Source organism: Doryrhamphus excisus, linkage group LG2, assembly GCF_037039965.1.
Source record: "Doryrhamphus excisus strain RoL-2023G ecotype Guam linkage group LG2, RoL_Dexc_Guam_v1.1, whole genome shotgun sequence".
NCBI classification, from domain to species: domain Eukaryota; kingdom Metazoa; phylum Chordata; class Actinopteri; order Syngnathiformes; family Syngnathidae; genus Doryrhamphus; species Doryrhamphus excisus.
Window position 1 is genome coordinate 5379266 of NC_136358.1, and position 24879 is coordinate 5404144.

Sequence of the window (24879 nt, forward strand, 5' to 3'; positions counted from 1 at the left end):
TCAATTTGAAAAGTAATTTGTTTCATTAGTGCTCTTCCAACGTGCACCGCAACTCTGCTGACAGTTCTACATAGGTTTTTCCTTCTCAGCTGCATGCTCTTTTCCCTTCTACAAGTACTGTCATATTCCTCAGTAACTGTTCAGGTGAGCAAAATATGAAGAACACCTCTTAGTGTTGTCTAGTACAGCTACAATGTTGCCCACTTGACAAGAAAAGCATGGACAATTTCATTTAATTTTTATCCCTTTTTGATGCTTTGTTTTTATTACCCATACACCTTAAAGGGATAGTTTGAATGTTTTGACAGAAGTTGTATGATATTCCCGTAAACAGTGTAGTCCATCAACGGTGACTTACCTTGCAGTTTTGGTCGGATTTTGGCTTAACAATAATTCATTCATTCATTTTCTACCGCTTATCCTCACGAGGGTCGCTGGAGCCTATCCCAGCTGTCTTCGGGCGAGAGGCAGGGTACACCCTGAACTGGTCGCCAGCCAATCACAGGGCACATATAGACAAACAACCATTCACACTCACATTCATACCTATGGACAATTTGGAGTCGCCAATTAACCTAGCATGTTTTTGGAATGTGGGAGGAAACCGGAGTACCCGGAGAAAACCCACGCATGCACAGGGAGAACATGCAAACTCCACACAGAGATGGCCGAGGGTGGAATTGAACCCTCGTCTCCTAGCTGTGAGGTCTGCGCGCTAACCACTAGTCCGCCGTGCCGCCGGCTTAACAATAATGCATGACAAAAATGCCTCCTCAAAAACATCAAACCTGAGCTTTACTTTCTGACTTTTTATGTAGCGTGCTAACGTCTGTCCATTGTTGTGTCTGTGAAGAGGATCACCGCGTCCTTGCATCTTCATCTGCCGTGGAACCCATACAAGATGGCTGCGACGCTCGCGACCAGATGCATGTTCATCGCATACATTATTAGGTGCATGTACTATTTCTAAAATAAGCAACTCAAAGAGCAGTAAATCATTGAACAGCATTCAAACGCCGGCAATGCGCAGGTTGCACAGAAGCTAGCTTTGTTCACAGCTAGCAACATGGCAGCTGTACCAGGAAGGGTCCACCACAGCCAAGATTTAAATTGCCTTTGTACTCATAAGATTTCTTATTTGGTCATGTTACAATATATGGTGCCAGCAACTCATACAGTTGTTTGTTCAGGTAAATAAAGAAATATCACTCCCAATGGAATTTCCAATTCAGTGTGGAGACTGAAAAAAATGTAGTCCCCTGGGGGGGCATGACAGAAATTCATTGAGAACCACTGGACTGAAAGTAGAGTACAATTTCATTGTAAGCCAGTCAGTGCCAGTGTTGTGTTCGGTAAGAAATCTCAATCTGCTGCTGATGCAAAAAATAGTGTGTCCGGTGCAGTTTGTTAAACTAAAATTCAATTCAAATTTTGAATTAGTTTACATATTTAGATGTTTTTCAAAAAAGTAACATAATTACTTTAATTAATTAATTACATTTCTGAATGAGTCATTCATATTTAACTACATACATTATAAAATATTATAATGAATAATAATATTGTTACTGTAAAATAAATTTCCAATTTTGAGAATCATTACATTTATAGAAACCAGCTAACAGCAGTGGAACTTCATTTCCCAGCACCCTTTGCGAGCTCCAATTTGACAAGCAGCCAATGACCGCCATGACAGGCCGGCACATGACGTAGGGTAAGTTCCTGCTGTGGCTTGAGGGAAACAGGTCGACATTCAACCACGGGAGAATCGCACTTTGCGGGTAAGTTAAGACATTTGGCTGCCACAAAACCCACGGAGTCCGCGTCGGGTGTTCTTCGGAGTACTTCCGCTGCCTTTTGGGCTCACTGTGAGGTAGAATATGGCGAGCGTTTGAGTAGCAAGACGCTGTCGTCGCGTTGAGGCCTCCGCTGTTTCCTGGTGGAGGTCCACAGCTGTGTCTCCTGGAACGGACAAGTTGGAAAAGTTGACTTCAGACTTTTAAAACTGTATGTTGTCGCTGTCCACGCTGACTGTTTAATGTTCTTTTCCACGAATATCAACGTGTTCTCCTGCCAGTCGTGACATCTACAGAGTGCTGGCTTTGTATTAATAGCCTCAGTACTCCCAAGGCCTTTTATTACAAATGAGCGACATTCAATGGCTATCTTCATTGTTTATAAGTACTCTTTTATATTACCGTACATATGCTTGCTACTTAAGTATTCAGAGTATTACGGTTTTTGGGATGTACACAGCTCACGTGGGTGTATTTATTTCATGATTAACGGGCGTGTAAACATGCACTCAGAATACATACATAATTATTACGTATGGTTGACTGTGCTACTTTTTAGCTCACGTAATGTCTTTATACTGGTGTTAATGTGTTGTGTTTAAGGAAACCGCAATATTAGGCACACCTACATTCTAAATAGTAGGCTAAGTATGACAGCTGCATGCACAGCTATGTTTGACAGCTTCTGACAAAACAAAACATTATCTCAACAAGGTGTTTGCTTTCAGTGTGCAAACGGCAAGATTATGACTATTATTCTCAAGGCAGGGGTGTCCGAAGTGCAACCCGGGGCCAGTTGGCAGTTTTGCCAACATGTATGCATTTGTAATCTTTATAAATTTGACCCTTTAATACACTTTATGCTTTGCTGCTCGCCGGGTACGCATTTTGTTGAGTTTCCTCAGTTCTGGATCAAGATCCTGTGGCTGACGAGTCTGCTTGCGTGACCTGCACTTTCAGAAAATTGGAAATTTCTATTACAGATTTGCCATAAAAGTGATTAGTTCCAGCTCTTCAAAGCAGCGTTTTTCGCTATAGTTTTCGTCAATTACCATTTTTACCTGATGGAATAATGATAAATTATCAAAATTGCACATTGATGAAAATTTTTACAAACTTAACTGACAGTTTTACCAACGAATATGACAGAAATGAAGTACAATCATACAATTTTGTCTTGTAGATAGCAGGGATCAGTTAGGAATATAACTTTTTGATCTTTGTATGGGAGAAGGGGCGGGGCTGAGTTATGGAGGAAATCCAGTCAGAACTACTGTCTTTGTGCGTTAGGTCAGTTGAGTTTTCTGCCTCAAAACAATACCGTATGCTGCAGTATTGTAACATGTTACAAACTGCAATATGTCTATGCCTGGGAGACAGAGAAGACGCATGGACACATTTCATATGTAATGCTATGGAGAGCAAGACACGTTGTGCGAACATTACCACTAAAAACTCAACTAACTTGAAGCAGCATCTGTAGGAAAGTCATCCTGACACTTGAAGGGAAGTGACCATTATTTTGATATGTCTGTTTCTGTGTTGCATGTTCTCCCCGTGCTTGTGTGGGTTTTCTCCAGGTACTCTGGCTTCCTCTCATGTCACATAAATATGCACGTTAAGCGAACTGGAGAGTTCTCTCCTCTACTCGATGCCCCACCCATTTTCTCGACCCGACTGATGGCACCCAGAGGAACGTCCAGTGTCACTGTCACATCCTGGAAGGCAAATTGCCCATAGTTGTGAAATTATCCCAGACCAGGGTGTACCCTGCCTCTCGCCCAAAGTCAGCTGGGATAGGCTCCAGCTTACCCATGACACTAAAGGTGACAAAAAGTATAGCGGATGGATTGTTGGTAGTTTACTGTTTTTATTGTATTATACAAGATATATAAGATATTATACTTTATACTAGAGACCAAGTTCATTATGCAGAGTTGATGTATTACTTTATATTCATTCATTCTTTTTCTACCGCTTATCCTCACGAGGGTCGGGGGGGTGCTGGAGCCTATCCCAGCTGTCTTCGGGCGAGAGGCAGTGTACACCCTGGACTGGTCGCCAGCCAATCACAGGGCACATATAGACAAACAACCATTCACACTCACATTCATACCTATGGACAATTTGGAGTCACCAATTAACCTAGCATGTTTTTGGAATGTGGGAGGAAACCGGAGTACCCGGAAAAAACCCACGCATGCACGGGGAGAACATGCAAACTCCACACAGAGATGGCCGAGGGTGGAACTGAACCCTGTGAGGTCTGCGCGCTAACCACTCGCCCGCCGCGCAGCCTACTTTATATTCTTCATGTAATATTTTTATTCAACAGCTGAAAAAGTATATGTTAATATTAGTATTTTTTTATATCCGTTAAAATAATATAAGACAAAGGTTAATGTGAGACATGACATTGACATGTTCATGGAGAGCAGGTCTACTTTTTATTAATTTTATCATTGCGATGCTTAGCAGGTAGCCTAAATAAAGATTGGGCTTTTGTGGCAAAAATCTCAATTAATTTGACCTATGCAATGAGTATTCTATCATATGTGGATCCAGCGAAGGCATGCATACATATTTCCCAATGTGGACTACAGTGCCACATATATAATGTATAGCATCTACGTTGACCGGTGCTGGTGATCTAGCTGGCAGCATTTTGTTCTGCTGCCGCTCATGTGTCTCATGAAAGTCTCAGTGAGGTTACCTTCTATATTTATGTCCTTAGTTGCTATCTAGGAAGTATTTTCACAAGGACAATTCATTCTCATGTTAGAAACCAGCTCTTCAAGCTAATTATTTGAGTCTTAAATCATTATTTAACATAAACAATGTCGCTTATACAACATTAACACACTTTCTGTTTGTTGCCTTCAGCCTGTGGAAGCCCCCCCCTCCCCTCCCTGAGCGATGGCCTCACCAATCTCTATGTACAACTCCAATGCCTTGGACACTCACATCTCCAGTGTAAGTGTGACCTTTTTATGTTAAAGGTGGAAACTCTCATCTTCTCTAAGTGTGCGTTTGTGTCCTTGTTAGACCTCCAGAGAGTCTTTGAAGATGGAGTTGTTAGCTGATGTCACCCTGCTGCCAGGAGAGGAGAGGATCATCGGTGAGGGCCCACTCTGGGATCCTTCCCCCCTCACATTGCAAATATATCTCACTCTTTCCATTTGCAGATAAAGACATCATCTACATTTGTCCGTTCAGCGGTGCCGTAAAAGGCAAAGTGTTGATCACCAACTACAGACTCTACTTCAGGAGTTCGGATTCTGTAAGTTTATATGCTTGCAGTGGGTGTCACGTGAAACAAGCTTCTTATTTTTAGGGCATACTCGCATGAAGCCATTTGTACTGTGTTGGATTTAAGCGTGATCCCCTGTCCCTCCACTGGTCCCCCTCTGAGCGTTTGCATTACAGCTCGTTTACTTCTCCCCTCACGTCTATTCTGCTGTTTGACTGCAATTATGTGGCCTTTCGCTGTATGTCTTATTTGGAATCATGTTCATTAAGGACTTTACATGTCCTTTACAATTACATGCCTTTATCACACACACAAATGTAGTCACAAGTGAGCAAGTTCTCCACAGGTTTGACTTTTGGATATATTTTATATCTGTTCTGAATTGTGTCTATTGTTATTAATAACCTGCAAGGAGCGATTGCAGGTGTGCCCCATACCCTGGCACAGATTAGTGTGCTACAAAGTCAATTAAGTGCATACTGAGAGTATAGAATATATAGTGGAACCTTGATTAGCGACATTCATTTTTTCCAGAAGGTCTCAAAAGTTATGCTAACCAATTAAATTTTCCCATTACAAATGATAATAAGAATCCAAAAAAGAAAACAATTACACAATTATAGATTTACATGGCGAAAACTATCTGAAATGCATGTAAATAGAAGGAATAAGTGGACATTTTAAGTTTTTTTTCTTTTACCCTCGTCAAGACTTGATTCTGTGACTGTTCCCAGAGACACAATTTGGCAGCAAGCTCAACCACCACCATATTCTTACTTTGCCAAGAGATATTTTTTTAAATCACTAATGTTTCACACCTCAGTAACCCAAAATGGTGCCAGTATTTTGACAAAGACGGTGAGAAACACTATTGATTTTCACTATTTATATTGGTGGTGCTTGATCTCGCTGCCACGTCTTTGGGAACAGTCATTTCTTAAATGAAGTAAAAAAGTAACCTTAAATGTTCATTTAACCTGTTCTGTCGCCATTTATGTGCTTTTAGAATTGTTCAATACATGTAAAACTATAATCGTAAAACTATTAAAAGGTAAACTGCCGATGACATCATAGACGTAGCTGACTTTATTCCCGGTTGCCACAAGGAAGGACGTTTTGTGATTAAAGAAAAACAACATAAAGAACACAGTTGTATTCACACAGTGTATTAACAACACAGCAAGACATGCAACACATTTTATGCTAACAGGAGAATGCATGCAAATTAGAATTTTGACAAGTTTCCACTGTGTTGGGCACATTTGAAGTATATGAAGTATGACTTTGCCTTCCAGGATGTGACAGTGACACTGGACGTTCCTCTGGGTGCCATCAGTCGGGTCGAGAAAATGGGTGGGGCATCGAGTAGAGGAGAGAACTCTTACGGCCTGGACATCACCTGCAAGGTCCTTTTTTTTTCTTCAACTTGTCATTTGCTGTGCTATCTTTTTGCCACTCAACTTCCTTTGCTGTCGTCTTTTTATGCTACTAGGACATGAGGAACCTGAGGTTTGCCCTCAAGCAGGAGGGTCACAGCAGACGAGACATCTTTGAGCTCCTCTTCAAGCACGCCTTCCCTGTCTCACATGGCCTGGTAAACATGTAGCGCCATCTACTGGCTGACTGTATGACAGAAATAACCGTAGCCTTTTACAAGTCAAACCATGTGACATAAAAACATATATATTTAACATCCTACAATACACATGAAACTTTTCAAAGTGCTCTGTTTTTTTCCTCCTTCATCCAGCCTCTGTTTGCATACGTGACTCAGGAGAAGTACGAGGAGAATGGCTGGAATATTTATAAACCCATAGAAGAGTTCAGACGGCAGGTAAGCGAGATTGTGTGGCGTATTGTTCTCGGAAAAAAGACCAATAAAGAGTTGGTGTGTGATTTGTCTTTTTCAGGGCTTACCTAATAACAAGTGGCGCATTACTTTCATCAATAAAAGCTACGAACTGTGTGACACCTACCCCACTGTGTTGGCTGTGCCCTTTAAATGTAAAGAAGAGGACCTGAGGAGAGTTGCTTCCTTCAGGTCTAGAGCACGCATACCAGTAAGTGCATCATGACAGATTTTAGCTCTGAGTGTTCTTCTTGTTGTGATTTATTTTGTCTTTGTGCTGCAGGTGCTGTCATGGATCCACAGGGAGAACCAGGCAGTGATTGCACGCTGCAGCCAGCCTTTGGTCGGCATGTCTGGGAAAAGGAACAAGGACGACGAGCGCTACCTGGACCTGATCAGGGAAGCCAACGACACCACCAAGTTGACCATCTTCGATGCTCGTCCCAACGTCAACGCTGTGGCCAACAAGGTCCATATATTAAACACATGAATTAGTAGCGCAGGTAATTTACATCCAAATTCTAACCTAATATTTAAATGCAGGCCACAGGGGGTGGCTATGAAGGCGATGAGTACCAAAACGCAGAACTCGTATTCCTCGACATCCAGAACATCCATGTCATGCGAGAATCCTTGAAGAAACTAAAAGACATAGTGTACCCCAATGTAGAGGAATCTCATTGGCTGTCAAGTCTAGAGTCCACACACTGGCTAGAACATGTAAAGGTAGGAAGACACACCGATTATACCTGTCATTCACCGGAAGGCAAGCATCGCTTGGCGTGAGATCATGCATGCCTCTGTCTTTGTGCGCAGTTGGTGTTATCAGGAGCCATCCAAGTAGCAGACAAAGTATCCAGTGGGAACTCTGTGGTGGTCCACTGCAGCGACGGCTGGGACAGAACGGCTCAGCTCACCTCTCTGGCCATGCTCATGCTAGACAGCCACTACCGTACTCTGAAAGGCTTACAGGTCAGATGACATCTGTGCCTTCTTAATTGCTGTCTGTCATGGTTGGGTGCTGAAATGCGGCCGCGAGAGTTCAAAATTCAAAAGTGTTGAAATTCATTCTGAGTAAATGATTACTCTTTTAGGTCAACAAAAATTATTTGTTAAATGCTGGAATATTTATTAATATTTAACAGAGTTCTTTTTATTACTTTCTACAAAATCAAAAGTTCACATACATTTTATTAGAATGTGGTAGCATTGCCTTTAAATTGTATGACTTGGTGAAGTCTTTTGGGTATTGTACAAGTTTATCATAATAGTTTGTTGGAATTCTGTGCCATTCCTCCTGACAAAAGTAGTGTAGCTGAGTCAGGTTTTGAGGCCTTCTTGCTGGCACAAGCCTTTTAACATTTTTGTATGGGAGTGCTGGTCTTTGTAATGGACGCTCCAAAACACTGACTCTGTTGTCCTTAAGCTGCTTTGTTACTATTTTGGTGGTATGCTTAGTGTCTTTTTACATTTGGAATATGGACAAAGCTTCAAATTTGTGGCTCACAGCTTCCTCCATTTCCTCCAAATCTGTACATTTTATCCTGTGTAATAATAATAATGAAATTAAACCAAACTACAACACATATTGAAGTAAACAACCCATTTATCATCTAAATTATCCCATTGGGCTGCACAGTTGCAGAGTGGTTAGCATGTTAACCACACAGTCAGATCGGGAAGCCCTTGGTTCAAATCTCCGCTTGGGCTTTCTTTGTGTGGAGTTTGCATGTTCTCCCTGTGCGTGTGTGGGTACTCTGGTTTCCTCCCACATTCCAAAAACATGCTAGGTTAAATGGGGACTTCAAATTGTCCATAGGTATGAATGTGAGTGTGAATGGTTGTTTGTCAATATGTGCCCTGTGATTGGCTGGCGACCAGTCCAGGGTGTACCCCACTTCTCGCGCAGTCAGCTGGAATAGGCTCCAGCATACCTTCGCGATCCTCGTGAGGATGAATGATCCCATTGAATTTTATGTCGATGACAACTTAAGTGGCACACATCATAAAAACACAGTGGTTTTGGATTTGGTCTTTATGAATTAGTCTTCATAGACAGGTTATCGATATAAATGGGTTCCACTGTTTAAGCACAATGATGTAATCATCTGACACTTTTTGCATGTCTACAGGTGCTCATTGAAAAGGAATGGATCAGCTTTGGACACAAGTTTGCTTCAGTGAGTAACATTTTGCCTTATTGGAACGTGTTTTTCTCGCATCAATTCTGTCACAATTAAACTGTATTTGCCTAATAAATGCCTTCTTTCTTGTTTGCAGAGAATAGGTCATGGTGATAAGAACCACGCTGATCAGGACAGATCGCCCATCTTTGTCCAGTTTATCGACTGTGTGTGGCAAATGACTAAACAGGTATGTTGGCTTGGTTTGTTACTGCATTGAGCTTCATAATCACAAACTTCCCTCTCAGTTCCCAACAGCCTTTGAGTTCAATGAGCGCCTCCTGCTGACCATCCTGGATCATCTATACAGCTGCCGCTTTGGCACGTTCCTCTACAACTGTGAGAGTGCACGAGACCAGAATGTAAGAAAGGAGTCAAATACAGTATCTGTATCATGATGTCGTATCAGTCATGTGACTGTGTTCCTCCACAGGGGGTGAGGTTGAAAACGGTGTCCTTGTGGTCCTTGATCAACAGTAAGACAGACATTTATTTAAACCCTTTCTACACGCCTGAGTCAGGCAGGGTCCTCTACCCTGTTGCCAGCATGCGCCACCTCGAGCTTTGGGTCACATATTACATCCGCTGGAACCCGCGCATTCGACAACAGGTGAATAATGACCCATCGCTTCTTCTCTTTGTCTTCATCCTCCGTTAATAGACTAAACAACTAATTGTTTGTTCCAGCAGCAGAGTCCGGTAGAGCAGCGCTACTTGGAGCTATTAGCCCTCCGGGACGAGTACATCAAGAAGCTGGAGGAGCTTCAGCTATCAGACTCCACCCCCTCCCGTTTGGCTAACAGCTCCACCCCCAACACGTCGTCATCGTCCTCTTCCCCCACGCCGTCACAGCAGTACACACACCTACACACTCCCTTCTGAGGGAGATACTTGCACTTGTGTCCACACAGGGAATGAACTGGTGTTAACAAACTTAGTCTAATACCAATTTGATGACCATGGTGACAGGGGCGCTGATTATGCAATATGTCACAACGCAGCCTTGTCACAAGACTTTTATACACACACACACACACACACACACACACACAGCGTACATAGACGCCTTAAAGACTTATTGGGTTCCAATCTAAGGGCTTGATCAGTGGGCATGAAGCCAGCGTGCGGGCATATGTGCGTCACTCTGTCAACCAACCAGTTGACATGCACATTGGCTGAAAACAAACAAATGCCGGAATTTCAAGTTCTCATTTCAGTGAAAATTCACTTGCACTTACATGAAAAACGGCATGCTACGTTGTTGTGCAGGTCGTAAGGAAATGGAGTAATGAGAACGTTAGAATCAATGACTTCTCCATTTTTATTATTTTTTTTTTCCACTGTGGGATTAATTTAGCAGTTGGAAGCTAGCTTTATTCACAGCCCACATATTCCCCCCCTCCGTCACCTCTCTTGTGTTGCTACGCTAGACTAGCTATGCTGTCTAACACTAATCACACACTAGACGTACACTTAATAATGTACAGATTCCCGTGAGCTGATATAATATTGCACTTGTCACCTCTCGTGCTGAAGTTAAATGTGTGTATATATAAGTCAAGCTGGGTGGACGCTAGTGGGTTCATGAGTTGCTACACGTGTGATTGTTGTGTTCTCCTGCACTTCCCAAGCCACGGCACTGATAGCAATCAATCAGTAAATGATCTACTGAATGCAGCTTTGAGTTTAGGTGCTTTAACATAGGATAGGGACATTACTGTAAGTGGTGCTGTGGTTTCAATGCCGAGCCTGGATGTCCAGGAAAGCCTTACTTCGACCTTTAGATACTGTACTTTGTCCAGACATCGGCCCTTACATGAGCGGGTGATCTTTTACATTTGATGTTTATTTGCCAGCTTATAGAGTTAGTTTTACTACAGGCAAAGACATGTCTTTTACTTGATATGGGAAAGTAATGATGGTGTTTCATGGAGGGAATTTTATACAACTCCCATGCAGTACACTTTTGATGATGATGACTCAAAAGGGCTTCCTACATGGAGGCAGGAAAATGAACCAAAAAAAGCAAATACAATCTCACCTCTTCTCGGCTCATCATCACGCAAAACATCTTCCTCATGTCCTTTCGCTATTTACATTGTCCCCTCTCTACAAGATGCCTTTACGTCCCCCCCATTGTCTTTATTGTTTTGTTGGCAAGGGCCGTTTGCTTTGCTTGTGTCCAGATGTGTGCCTTGATTCTTGTGAGGAATCACCCTCACATGTTCTCACATGTTCACACATGCTCATGTTTGACGTAGATCCTAAAAAGGACAGTCCCATTCGGATGGCACCTCGTTCTTAATAGGTGTCCCTTTTCCAGTGAAGTAGACAGGGTATGGCTTTGGTGTGCCTTTTTCTGAACACATCAGCCTGTCAATCAGGATAAACAGGTGTACCTGGCGCTCCACCCTCTTGTAACAGAATGCCATATTCATAACAGAATGAAAAGTGTTAAAACATCAACATTGTCCATAATTTGACTTTAAACACATGTGCCCTCTTGTACTGTTATGCCCACATTAGGAGAGCGATGTCCTCTGTAGTGTCAGGCGGATTTTACTGTGTTGAAATCAATGTCAGGTGTAACCGCAATAGCACTGCTACCTCCATCACTGAGAAAACAGGGTAAGGACGTAAAGCCTCTTATGTTTTTATACATCTTGTGATGGCAAGACTAGCAGTGTTCTACCAAAACATTCAGTCACGTTTCCTTTATGTCCCATCTGGTGGTTAAAGCCCAGCATCATGGAGGGAAATACAGTAGAGATGAATCTATTTTTATTTTATTTTGTTATAAGCACCATGATGTAATTACCTCAGTGGAAACCTTTAAGCGCTATAGTTGTAAAATACATGTATTTTATGTAGTGTGAAATCTAACAATTTTATATAAAGGAATGGTGCAGAAAGGGTTACTAAGAAACTTCTGCTCTATGGGTAATTTTTTTGAGGGCATTCTTTGGTTGGCTAACGAAAGAGAACTTGTATGCTATTCACTTTTACCCTGACAAAAGTGTTCACGTCAGGCATCTAGGGAATTGAATTTCAGCGGCGCCTTTCTTTCTGTTTGTATAAATATTATTTGGGGCATGAAAGGGAACCTTGGCAAAAGTCAGAATACATTTCTTATGTAATTCTTCTTAATCATGCTATATCCGCGCCACAATTTGGGCTGGGTGACATTTTGTTATGTAAATATCACTGATTAAATTAATTTAAGATTGACGCCTGTTAATTTCTATTTTTACAGTATGTGTCACGTGTGTTGCTGGTGGGAGGTGGCTTAGTTCCGTGTAACGTTCATTGGAACGTGCAGAAAGACAATGCCGTTGCCTAAACCGGAAGTAAGAAGCCAGCTGTTGTCTTATGTCGTGAATCTCTACATCTGGTTCTTTGGTTTGCTCCAGTAGAACCACAAATGGCGACATTTACAAATCTTCAACTGCAGAGTGTTTAAAGCGCCTTTTGTAGCAGCCTTTTGCAACACTACAACCAACGCATCATATCCTCACCCTCACCATACGAGGACGCCGTGCTTCCCCCGCCCCACTTCTGTGACCCAGAAACATTTCCCGCGGATGGAGAAGCAAAGTGCCGGCATGGCGGACGGAGCAGGAGGCACTAAAAAGGCGCAGAGCTCTCCGAGCAAAGTACCAGTCAGTGGGGAAAGCCTGGACAGGTAATTAATTTTGGACATTATTCATGGCGAGTCGATGTATTTATTTCCTTTCCACTGCGCTTCCTTCCGGTTGACGCAAATGGCGCCGATGCCTCACGTAATATGTAAATACAGCATCATGTTAATGCCCTTGCCTCATTAAAACTCATTTGCTTATTCATAAACAATTATTTTAACAGTTTACACTTTAATTTGGAGCAGCATTTTCTTCCAGTACGTTAACATATATGAATAGTGTTTCAAAACAGGCTAAGTATGTGTGTAGCAAGTGGTAGCATCGTAAACAAGCCCAGCAATGTTAACGCCAACTGCTCCACAGAAACAGTTGTGTGTGTGTGTTTATATAATATATATATTACCCTTTGTGATACTAAATGCAAACATACAGAAAATAATTCAACTGTAACTTCAGGGCAAGGGACAAAACATGGCAGGTGACCACCCCCTTTGTCACTTTTCTTGATGAACTAATGCTGTTGGGTCTTTAGTCCATCAGGTTCCCATGTGGAGTGGTGTAAACAACTGATTGCAGCCACCATCTCCAGTCAGATTTCATCCTCAGCACCAGCAGACATCCACAGAGACAACAGGGTAACTCATATGTTGTGCCTGTCAAGCTGTTTGTTGTACGCCTTGTCTTCAGCTTCATCTTATTTTTCCACCATGACAGTCCGAGAGATGGTAGATTCCTGTCTATTCGCCATTCAGCATCCGCACCCCTATTTTTTTGCAGATTTATCAAAAAAATAATTTCACCTGAGGCGGCACGGTGATCGAGTGGTTATCGCGCACACCTCACAGCTAGGAGACCAGGGTTCAATTCCACCCTCGGCCATCTCTGTGTGGAGTTTGCATGTTCTCCCCGTGCATGTGTGGGTTTTCTCCGGGTACTCCGGTTTCCTCCCACATTCCAAAAACATGCTAGGTTAATTGGCGACTCCAAATTGTCCATAGGTATGAATGTGAGTGTGTATGGTTGTTTGTCTATATGTGCCCTGTGATTGGCTGGTGACCAGTCCAGGGTGTACCCCGCCTCTCGCCTGAAGACAGCTGGGATAGGCTCCAGCACCCCCGCGACCCTCGTGAGGAAAAAGCGGTAGAAAATGAATGAATGAATGAATAATTTCACCTGCTAATTCCTCCTTTTTCCTATCTACACTATCCTAGTGTCGTAAAGGGGGGGAAAGTTAGGGCATTTCCAATAAATAAGTGAAATAATTTTGCTATCTGGTTATGATTTTTTAACATTCATTCATTCATTCATTTTCTACCGCGGGGGGTGCTGGAGCCTATCCCAGCTGTCTTCGGGCGAGAGGCGGGGTACACCCTGGACTGATCGCCAGCCAATCACAGGGCACATATAGACAAACAACCATTCACACTCACATTCATACCTGTGGACAATTAACCTAGCATGTTTTTTTTTGGAATGTGGGAGGAAACCGGAGTACCCGGAGAAAACCCACACATGCACGGGGAGAACATGCAAACTCCACACAGAGATGGCCGAGGGTGGAATTGAACCCTGGTCTCCTAGCTGTGAGGTCTGCGCGCTAACCACTCGTGCCGACCCGATTTTTTAACATAATCAGAAAAATATTACATTGTGGTAACATTTAAATATCCACATTGACCAAACTTCCATTTTGACTGTTATCATTAGCAGACAAAGGATGTGTACTATGTGTGTGTTACATGGGGCGTAGTTTACATGCCCCAAGCAGGAATAATGCTTGCAGCACTTTGAAAAGTTAGCACCCTCTAGACAGCCGTGTAAGGTTTGCAAACAGCAAAGTTAAATTTGCACTGGAGTCGTCACCAAATATTTATTTAATTTACCATGAGGTTTTCTTAGATAACACGTTTCAATGCATCATTTTCATATAGGCTTATAGGAAAAAGCGATCTGGTGTCTGGTCATATTCTCTGGTTCCTTTCTGCATTTTTCTTTTCCATTCTCCTTTTACATGCTATCCCCCCCCCCCACCCCCCACCCTGCAGCAGGATTCACTGGATGAAGGGCTCTGTTACCATGGAGAGATTGACTCTGAGCATCCCTCCAGTGTTTTGGCAAGTCTCTTTCTGCTCTTTCTTTTCTGTCCTTACTCTTCACACTGCTTTCGTCTGTTTCTCTGCTTGCCTTTTAATAGCAATCTGTCACTTTCACAGCCAGGTTAATTCAAATGTTTTAATGAGATGATCTTATACACAGTGCACCCTCACTAACTTCTGCTATTTTTTTTGTAGAACCTTCCAGCGTTAAGATACAGCGCCCAAGTCAAAATGTTCCAGAATCAGGTTCCACTGCTCCCAGGGGAGAACATTCAGACTGCAAGTGAGTTACTAGAAAGCTAGCATTCTTAGTAGGACAATAGATCCATGCTATTTGCATGAATGTTCCGAGACCAGAATGGAAAAAAAAATTATGCATCGGTTTTTATTCTCTAAACCAGAGCTATTCAACTATATAATGAGGAGGGTCACAGTAAAAAAAAAATGCTGTCCCAATGCCAAAAACCCCCAAGAACAAAGACTGAATCATCAACATGTGGATACTTTATTTGGACATTCAATAAAACCACAGTTTCCACTGTACCTACAAAAATGCAGTTACACATCTTACCTGTCAAATCATCTTACTGGAACATGTGGAGTGACTTGACATGCAAGACAACGCCCTCTACTGGATTCATAACTCCCAACACTCTTCCCCCACTCATTCATTCATTCATTCATTTATTGTCTACCGCTTATCCTCACGAGGGTCGCGGGGGTGCTGGAGCCTATCCCAGCTGTCTTCGGGCGAGAGGTGGGGTACACCCTGGAGTGGTGGCCAGCCAATCACAGGGCACATATAGACAAACAACCATTCACACTCACATTCATACCTATGGACAATTTGGAGTCGCCAATTAACCTAGCATGTTTTTGGAATGTGGGAGGAAACCGGAGTACCCGGAGAAAACCCACGCATGAACGGGGAGAACATGCAAACTCCACACAGAGATGGCCGAGGGTGGAATTCAACCCGAGTCTCCTAGCTGTGAGGTCTGCGCGCTAACCACTTGACCGCCGTGCCGCCCCCCCCCCCCCCCCCCCCCACTCCTGTAGTTCTAATATAGTTTCTGTTATTCAATAACCTTTTTGTGTTGTCATTCAGTCCAGGACGTGATGTACATTTGTCCATTCAGTGGTCTCCTCAATGGAACTCTGACCATCACAGACTACAAGCTCTATTTCAGCAGCATGGAAAGGGTATGCCACCTTTTCATTTTGTCTACTTTTCTTCCTATTAAGATGTAAAATACTAAGTATCTTCATCCAGGAGTCTCCATTTGTACTTGACATCAACCTGGGAGCCATCAGCCGCCTGGAGACCATCAGCATCCCCAACCAAGGCGAGAACACCAAAGGCCTGGAGCTGGTCTGCAAAGTACGCATACACAGAAACATAAAGTTCTCCTAGAAAAAAGACCTTTTGTTTTATGTATGGTGTTTTGGGTCACTTTAGGACATGAGGAGTCCCAGGTTTGCCTACAAGACAGAGACAAGTCATCCGGACGTGGTAGAAATATTGGCCAAACATGCTTTCCCTCTGTCACACAACCTGGTCAGTATTCTTTTTTGCATGCTAACTAAATGCACTGCAATCTTAGAGCAGGGGTGTCAATTTTTTAAAATAAATTAATAAACTTCAAATATTCTAAAACCAATTCAATATGTGTTAAAGGGGAACACTTTTTTGACTTTTTCTCATCATTCACAATCCTTATGTGAAACATGAACACATATTTGTTTGTGCATTATAACACGAGAAAGCGAAAAGCGATATAAGCTAGCTTACAATGCTGTCATTGGGATACACCTATTTGGACTGCTAACAATGAAAGCTATGAGCAATTAATGTCTTCTGTGCAGATGTTATTTGCTTTCCAGTACAAGGAGAAGTTTCCCGTGGATGGCTGGAAGGTATACGACCCCGTAGCAGAGTACAAACGTCAGGTAAGGTCACTCTTGACGATCACCGTACGGAAGCATGCATTGATGTACCTGTGCTCTTTGTTGGCTGTGACTGCAGGGTCTCCCCAATGAGAGCTGGACCATCAGTAAAGTCAACAGCACCTATGAACTGTGTGACACGTACCCCTCCCTGCTGGTCATTCCCACTAATGTCACTGACGACGACATCAAGCGAGTGGCTGCCTTCCGAGCTAAGCATCGCATTCCGGTCAGCTAAATGATGACAAATGCTTCTAAGTGATGCAAAATGATGTTAAATGCTGGTGGCTAAATTATTGCAAATGTTGCAAAATATCTCCAAATGATGCTATGTGATGCTAAATGATGTTAAATGCTGGTGGCTAAATTATTGCAAATGTTGCAAAATATCTCCAAATGATGCTAAGTTATGCTAAATTATTGCAAATGTTGCAAAATATCTCCAAATGATGCTAAGCTATGCTAAATGATTTTAAATGCTGGTGGCTAAATTATTGCAAATGTTGCAAAATATCTCCAAATGATGCTAAATGATGTTAAATGCTGGTGGCTAAATTATTGCAAATGTTGCAAAATATCTCCAAATGACGCTAAATGATGTTAAATGCTGGTGGCTAAATTATTGCAAATGTTGCAATATATCTCCAAATGACGCTAAATGATGTTAAATGCTGGTGGCTAAATTATTGCAAATGTTGCAATATATCTCCAAATGATGCGAAGTCATGCTAAATGATGTTAAATGCTGGTGGCTAAATTATTGCAAATGTTGCAATATATCTCCAAATGACGCTAAATGATGTTAAATGCTGGTGGCTAAATTATTGCAAATGTTGCAATATATCTCCAAATGATGCGAAGTCATGCTAAATGATGTTAAATGCTGGTGGCTAAATTATTGCAAATGTTGCAAAATATCTCCAAATGATGTTAAATGCTGGTGGCTAAATTATTGCAAATGTTGCAAAATATCTCCAAATGATACTAAATGATGTTAAATGCTGGTGGCTAAATTATTGCAAATGTTGCAAAATATCTCCAAATGATGCTAAGTGATGCTAAATTATGTTAAATGCTGGTGTCTAAATTATTGCAAATGTTGCAAAATATCTCCAAATGATGCTATGTGATGCTAAATGATGTTAAATGCTGGTGGCTAAATTATTGCAAATGTTGCAAAATATCTCCAAATGATGCTAAGTTATGCTAAATTATTGCAAATGTTGCAAAATATCTCCAAATGATGCTAAGCTATGCTAAATGATTTTAAATGCTGGTGGCTAAATTATTGCAAATGTTGCAAAATATCTCCAAATGATGCTAAATGATGTTAAATGCTGGTGGCTAAATTATTGCAAATGTTGCAAAATATCTCCAAATGACGCTAAATGATGTTAAATGCTGGTGGCTAAATTATTGCAAATGTTGCAATATATCTCCAAATGACGCTAAATGATGTTAAATGCTGGTGGCTAAATTATTGCAAATGTTGCAATATATCTCCAAATGATGCGAAGTCATGCTAAATGATGTTAAATGCTGGTGGCTAAATTATTGCAAATGTTGCAAAATATCTCCAAATGACGCTAAATGATGTTAAATGCTGGTGGCTAAATTATTGCAAATGTTGCAATATATCTCCAAATGACGCTAAATGATGTTAAATGCTGGTGGCTAAATTATTGCAAATGTTGCAATATATCTCCAAATGATGCGAAGTCATGCTAAATGATGTTAAATGCTGGTGGCTAAATTATTGCAAATGTTGCAAAATATCTCCAAATGATGTTAAATGCTGGTGGCTAAATTATTGCAAATGTTGCAAAATATCTCCAAATGATACTAAATGATGTTAAATGCTGGTGGCTAAATTATTGCAAATGTTGCAAAATATCTCCAAATGATGCTAAGTGATGCTAAATTATGTTAAATGCTGGTGTCTAAATTATTGCAAATGTTGCAAAATATCTCCAAATGATGCTAAGTTATGCTAAATTATTGCAAATGTTGCAAAATATCTCCAAATGATGCTAAGTTATGCTAAATGATTTTAAACGCTGGTGGCTAAATTATTGCAAATGTTGCAAAATATCTCCAAATGATGCTAAATGATGTTAAATGCTGGTGGCTAAATTATTGCAAATGTTGCAAAATATCTCCAAATGATGCTAAGTTATGCTAAATGATTTTAAACGCTGGTGGCTAAATTATTGCAAATGTTGCAAAATATCTCCAAATGATGCTAAATGATGTTAAATGCTGGTGGCTAAATTATTGCAAATGTTGCAAAATATCTCCAAATGATGCGAAGTCATGCTGAATGATGTTAAATGCTGGTGGCTAAATTATTGCAAATGTTGCAAAATATCTCCAAATGATGCTAAATGATGTTAAATGCTGGTGGCTAAATTATTGCAAATGTTGCAAAATATATCCAAATGATGCTAAGTGATGCTAAATTATGTTAAATGCTGGTGGCTAAATTATTGCAAATGTTGCAAAATATCTCCAAATGATGCTAAGTTATGCTAAATTATTGCAAATGTTGCTAAATATCTCCAAATGATGCTAAGTTATGCTAAATGATTTTAAATGCTGGTGACTAAATTATTGCAAATGTTGCAAAATATCTCCAAATGATGCTAAGTGATGCTAAATGATGTTAAATGCTGGTGGCTAAATTATTGCAAATGTTGCAAAATATCTCCAAATGATGCTAAGTTATGCTAAATGATGTTAAATGCCGGTGGATAAATTATTGCAAATGTTGCAAAATATCTCCAAATGATGCTAAGTGATGCTAAATGACGTTAAATGCTGTGAAATGTGGCTCAATGATGCACTAGCTTTATTTCACACCCTCGTGCTTCCTGCAGGTCTTATCCTGGATCCACCCAGAGTCCCAGGCCACCATCGTCCGCTGCGGCCAGCCATTAGTCGGATCCTCGGACCGTCGTTGCAAAGAGGACGAGCGATTACTCCAAATCATCATGGACGCCAACGCTCAGTCCCACAAGCTCAGCATCTTTGACGCCCGCCAATGCAGCGTGGCAGACACCAACAAAGTCAGAGCTTCTCATTTTTTTAACTGAACGCTTTTCCTTCTCTCTGCCTTCAGTGTTCCCTTTTTTTTTGCAGGCCAAAGACGGTGGCTATGAAAGCGAGAGTTTCTACCCCAACGTGGAGCTGAACTTCCTGGACATCCCCAACATCCATGTGATGCGTGAATCTCTGAGAAAGATGAAGGATGTTGTGTACCCCACCATCGACGAAGCCCGCTGGCACTCCAATATCTACCAGACTCACTGGCTGGAGTACATACGGGTAAGGCACAGCACCCCCCCCTCACCGTGTGCACCCTTTTGGCTGACCATGCTTGTATGCAGCTGCTGCTAGCCGGAGCAGCCAAGATAGCCGACAAGCTGGAGTCTGGGAAGACGTCTGTGGTGGTCCACTGCAGCGACGGCTGGGATAGAACAGCGCAGCTCACCTCTCTGGCCATGCTCATGTTGGATGGACACTACCGCACGCTCAGAGGCTTCCAGGTCTCACACACTTACACATGTTACACACACACACACACATGTTGTACTTTTTAACATGTGTCTTTATCGTGTCATTATGTGTGTTGTAGGTTCTGCTGGAGAAGGAGTGGATAAGTTTTGGACACAAGTTTGCTGCTGTAAGCACACTCATTCATTCATTCATCATTTTTCATTTGTCTCTGGTACCAGTCAGTACACAAGATGCCAGAACTTAGCATCCTGTTGGCCCTACAGGATGCTACAGTGTAGGGCAATGATTTTCAACCACTGTGCCGCGGCACATTAGTGTGCCTTGAGAAATTCTCAGGTGTGCCGTGAGGAATTATCCAATATCACTTTTTATAAATATTATGTCAATTTCCACGTATACGTGGACCCAAATATTCCAATTACATTTGGTTTATTTGCTCAAACGGAAACAATTTAACCTTTGTATACGCCTCATTCCGAAAGAATAGTGCCAATCCAAATGAATATATAATGGGATTAACAGGGGTGGAATATTCCTTTCTCCAATCCGATTGAAGTATCTTGTAGCTGCTCAAACGGAAAGTTGTCAGAGTGCGTTTTTCTTCTTCTGTTGTTTATTGGCGGTTGGCAAGCATCTTTCGTGTACATTAGCGCCATCTGTGGAACGGAATCTAAAACCCTTCTATACGCCATTCATAAGTCCATAAGTCAAAAGAAAATATATATCTGTATAAAACATGTACTGAGTTGAATTATAAAATATTAGCAAGATTGAATTTGATCCTTTCCAGGTTAAATTTATCATATCGCATGCTCAGATATGACGTAACACGCAGCTCCAGACGTTCTTCAGTTTTAAAAATGGCCAGCAATCGGCACCGGACTGCTACGGAAAGTTTGTTTTTGATCCAAACTAAATTTCAAGACTGGACAAACGAAAAACTGGCAATACGGAATTATTCCAACAAGTGAAATAACAACTCGGGGAAGTCGGTATCACGTGATGTTGGTGTTTACGTTTTACTGGGCATGCCCCATTGACTATTCTGGTTGATTATAGCGATGCATGTAGACAAGAGATTGGAATATTCCTTTCCATGTATACCATTGTTTCCGGAAAAGTCATTCGGAAAGAGAAAAACTCGTCATGTAAACATGGCTGCTGTGGAGTGTCTGTGGTGTAAAGGCTGGCAGAGCAATGGAATATTGGTCCGTGTGGCAACACCTACCTTCTTCCTCCTATAGACTTAGTGATGTTTTTCAATGAAAAAAACATGCCATGGCTCAAAAAAGGTTGAAAAACCCTGCTGGAGGGCATAGGTGTCCAAAGTTAACTTCTTAGCTTCATAGAATGAGAATGTTAGCTTGTTATCCCAGCATGCATTGTGTCAAGTTATCACTTGTCTCCCCAGCATTCTTTCATGCTAGTTTCCTTTCTCCAACATGTATTGCAATACCCCAACGTGTTTGAGTCTCACGTTGTTACTCTGCGCAGCGTGTGGGTCACGGCGACGAGGACCACGCCAACTCCGAGCGCTCGCCTCTCTTTGTTCAGTTCATCGACTGCGTCTGGCAGATGACTCGACAGGTGAGCGTTCTCATACGCTTCTTCCAGAACGTCCACAGTTACTTATTTCTTATTTCAGTTCCCAGCAGCCTTTGAGTTCAACGAGCTGTTCCTGGTCACGGTGCTCGACCACCTCTACAGCTGTCTCTTTGGGACCTTTCTGTTTAACAGCGAACAGGAACGCATAGCCAAGGTAGGTCCTCCATGTTGACCCTCTGAGGTCCACTGTTTTTAAAACTATGTGCCCTGTAGGAGGCCCACATCACGACAATATCCCTGTGGTCCTACATTAACAGGTAAGATGTCTGTCTTGAGATGATGAGGAGGAGAGAACATGCTTCTTACTCACATGTCTCCCTTGTCATTGTCTCATCAGCCAGCCGGAGGACTTCAGCAACCCCTTCTATGTGGACTACCAGCACCATGTTCTTTATCCTCTGGCCTCCTGTAGACACCTGGAGCTGTGGAACACCTATTACGCTCGCTGGAACCCCCGCATGAGGCCACAGGTGGGCTTTCAACACCTTATTAAGCTACATGAGACTTCACAGCAGGGGGGCCTTGGTTTTTTATTCAGGGTTCTTATGTATGGAAAAATATGGAATATGATTTTCTAAAGGGTGGCCGGTCGAGTGGTTAGCGCGCAGACCTCACAGCTAGGAGACCAGGGTTCAATTCCACCCTCGGCCATCTCTGTGTGGAGTTTGCATGTTCTCCCTGTGCATGCGTGGGTTTTCTCCGGGTACTCCGGTTTCCTCCCAAATTCCAAAAACATGCTAGGTTAATTGGTGACTCCAAATTGTCCATAGGTATGAATGTGAGTGTGAATGGTTGTTTGTCTATATGTGCCCTGTGATTGGCTGGCGACCAGTCCAGGGTGTACCCTGCCTCTCGCCCAAAGACAGCTGGGATAGGCTCCAACACCCCCCGCAACCCTCGTGAGGAAAAAGCGGTAGAAAATGAATGAATGAATGAATGGATGTAGTATGAAATATTGATGTATGTTTTGAAACAAATCCAAAATATGTGTCACTATTGAACATGCTTTAAAAAAAAAACAGGAACGTGATCTCATGACTTGTGTGTTTGTGTGCGGTGGTGTTTCAGGTGCCGGTGCATCAAACTCTAAAGGATCTGCTCTTTTTGAGGGCAGAACTTCAGCGGCGGGTGGATGACCTGCAGAGGGATGCCACCACCCACTCACTATCCTCCGCCTCTGAACACTCCCCCTCACACGGCACGGGGACGCCACTGCACACCGTTGTCTGACGTACACACACACATGCATACACTCCTTATATACAGTGCATCCGGAAAGTATTCACAGCGCTTCACTTTTTCTACATTGTGTCATGTTACAGCCTCATTCCAAACTGTATTAAATTAATCTCTTACCTCAAAATTCTACACAAAATACTCCATTATGACAATGTGAAAAAAGGTTTTTTTGACATGTTTTGAATTTATTAAAAATAGAAAACAAACAAATCACATTTACATAAGTATTCACAGCCTTTGCCATGAAGCTCAAAATTGAGCTCAGGTGCATCTTTTTTCCATTGATCATCCTTGAGATCTTTCTACAGCTTAATTGGAGTCCACCTGCAGTAAATTCAGTTGCTTGGACATGATTTGGAAATATAATAACTGTCTATATAAGGTCCCACAGTTGACTGTGCATGTCAGAGCACAAACACCAAGCATGAAGTCAAAAGAACTGTCTGTAGATCTGCGAGACAGGATTGTCTTGAGGCACAAATCTGGGGAAGGATACAGAAACATTTCTGCTGCTTTGAAGGTCCCAATGAGCACAGTGGCCTCCATTATTTGTAAATGGAAGACGTTTGGAACCACCAGGACTCTTCCTAGAGCTGGCCGGCCTTCTAAACTGAGCGATCGGGGAAGAAGGGCCTTAGTCAGGGAGGTGACCAAGGCCCCGATGGTCAATCTGTCAGAGCTCCAGCGTTCGTCTGTAGAGAGAGGAGAGCCTTCCAGAAGGACAACCATCTCTGCAGCAATCCACCAATCAGGCCTGTATGGTAGAGTGGCCAGACGAAAGCCACTCCTTAGTAAAAGGAACATGGCAGCCCGTCTGGAATTTGCCAAAAAGCACCTGAATGACTCTCAGACCATGAGAAACAAAATTCTCTGGTCTGATGAGACAAAGATTGAACTCTTTGGTGTGAATGCCAGGCGCCATGTTTGGAGGAAACCAGGCACTGCTCATCACCAGGCCAATACCATCCCTACAGTGAAGCATGGTGGTGGCAGCATCATGCTGTGGGGATGTTTTTCAGCAGCAGGAACTGGCAGACTAGTCAGGATAGAAGGAAAATGAATGCAGCAATATATAGAGATATCCTGGATGAAAACCTGCTCCAGAGCGCTCTTGACCTCAGTAGACTTAGCATGTACCTTGACCATATAGACAGTAGACATTAGCACACAGCCAAGATCTCAAAAGATTGGCTTCAGAACCACTCCGTGAATGTCCTGGAGTGGCCCAGCCAGAGTCCAGACTTGAATCCGATCGAACATCTCTGGAGAGATCTGAAAATGGCTGTGCACAGACGTCTCCCATCCAACCTGATGGAGCTTGAGACTTATTGCAAAGAAGAATGGGCAAAACTGCCTAAAGATAGGTGTGCTAAACTTGTGGGATCATATTCAAAAAGACTTGAGGCTGTAATTGCTGCCAAAGGTGGATCAACAAAGTATTAAGCAAAGGCTGTGAATACTTATGTAAATGTGATTTTTTTTGTTTTCTATTTTTAATAAATTCAAAACATGTCAAAAAAAACTTTTTTCACATTGTCATAATGGAGTATTTTGTGTAGAATTTTGAGGTAAGAGATTCATTTAATTCAGTTTGGAATGAGGCTGTAACATGACAAAATGTAGAAAAAGTTTTAAAGCTTAATGTTTAAATCACATTTTTATGTGTAGATTTAAATAAGGGCCTCTTCCAATCCTCTTCATCATTGTCATGTTTAAATCTTTAACTACAACTTGCCCATAGTTTTTCCCTTTATGTGTAC

The 24879-nt window shown here is 42.0% G+C and overlaps 2 protein-coding genes across 5 annotated transcripts; both read left to right on the plus strand.

The window, feature by feature from the left end:
- Positions 1–1696: 1696 nt before the first annotated feature.
- mtm1 (myotubularin 1) lies at positions 1697–11311 on the plus strand. 2 transcript variants are annotated; one of them, XM_058067991.2, is made up of 16 exons: positions 1697–1781; positions 4680–4769; positions 4842–4914; positions 4982–5076; positions 6342–6452; positions 6539–6640; positions 6797–6880; positions 6957–7106; positions 7179–7364; positions 7439–7621; positions 7712–7867; positions 9028–9075; positions 9176–9268; positions 9327–9440; positions 9512–9688; positions 9766–11311. In XM_058067991.2, the coding sequence occupies exons 2-16, from the start codon at positions 4713–4715 to the stop codon at positions 9958–9960; spliced, it is 1824 nt and encodes a 607-aa protein (XP_057923974.1). In that variant the 5' UTR covers positions 1697–1781; positions 4680–4712; the 3' UTR covers positions 9961–11311. The 2 variants fall into 2 exon arrangements, with proteins under 2 accessions (XP_057923974.1, XP_057923975.1); XM_058067992.2 differs by having other exon boundaries at positions 9769–11311.
- On the plus strand, positions 11312–24687 carry mtmr1a (myotubularin related protein 1a). 3 transcript variants are annotated; one of them, XM_058067962.2, is made up of 18 exons: positions 11312–12760; positions 13249–13351; positions 14762–14830; positions 15008–15095; positions 15921–16015; positions 16086–16193; positions 16272–16370; positions 16679–16762; positions 16839–16988; positions 19636–19824; positions 19898–20083; positions 20146–20304; positions 20394–20441; positions 21770–21862; positions 21921–22034; positions 22094–22137; positions 22218–22350; positions 22949–24687. In XM_058067962.2, the coding sequence occupies exons 1-18, from the start codon at positions 12660–12662 to the stop codon at positions 23108–23110; spliced, it is 2025 nt and encodes a 674-aa protein (XP_057923945.2). In that variant the 5' UTR covers positions 11312–12659; the 3' UTR covers positions 23111–24687. The 3 variants fall into 3 exon arrangements, with proteins under 3 accessions (XP_057923945.2, XP_057923946.2, XP_057923947.2); XM_058067963.2 differs by having other exon boundaries at positions 14765–14830; XM_058067964.2 differs by lacking the exon at positions 14762–14830.
- Positions 24688–24879: the final 192 nt, after the last annotated feature.

Coding starts and splice junctions, on each gene's coding strand:
- mtmr1a (XM_058067962.2), top strand. CDS start 12,660: ATGGAGAAGCAAAGTGCCGGCATGGCGGACGGAGCAGGAGGCACTAAA. Junction 15,096..15,920: donor GGAGAACATTCAGACTGCAA/GTGAGTTACTAG, acceptor GTTGTCATTCAG/TCCAGGACGTGATGTACATT. Junction 16,371..16,678: donor TCCCTCTGTCACACAACCTG/GTCAGTATTCTT, acceptor TCTTCTGTGCAG/ATGTTATTTGCTTTCCAGTA.
- mtm1 (XM_058067991.2), top strand. CDS start 4,713: ATGGCCTCACCAATCTCTATGTACAACTCCAATGCCTTGGACACTCAC. Junction 4,915..4,981: donor AGGAGAGGAGAGGATCATCG/GTGAGGGCCCAC, acceptor TTCCATTTGCAG/ATAAAGACATCATCTACATT. Junction 6,453..6,538: donor GCCTGGACATCACCTGCAAG/GTCCTTTTTTTT, acceptor TTATGCTACTAG/GACATGAGGAACCTGAGGTT.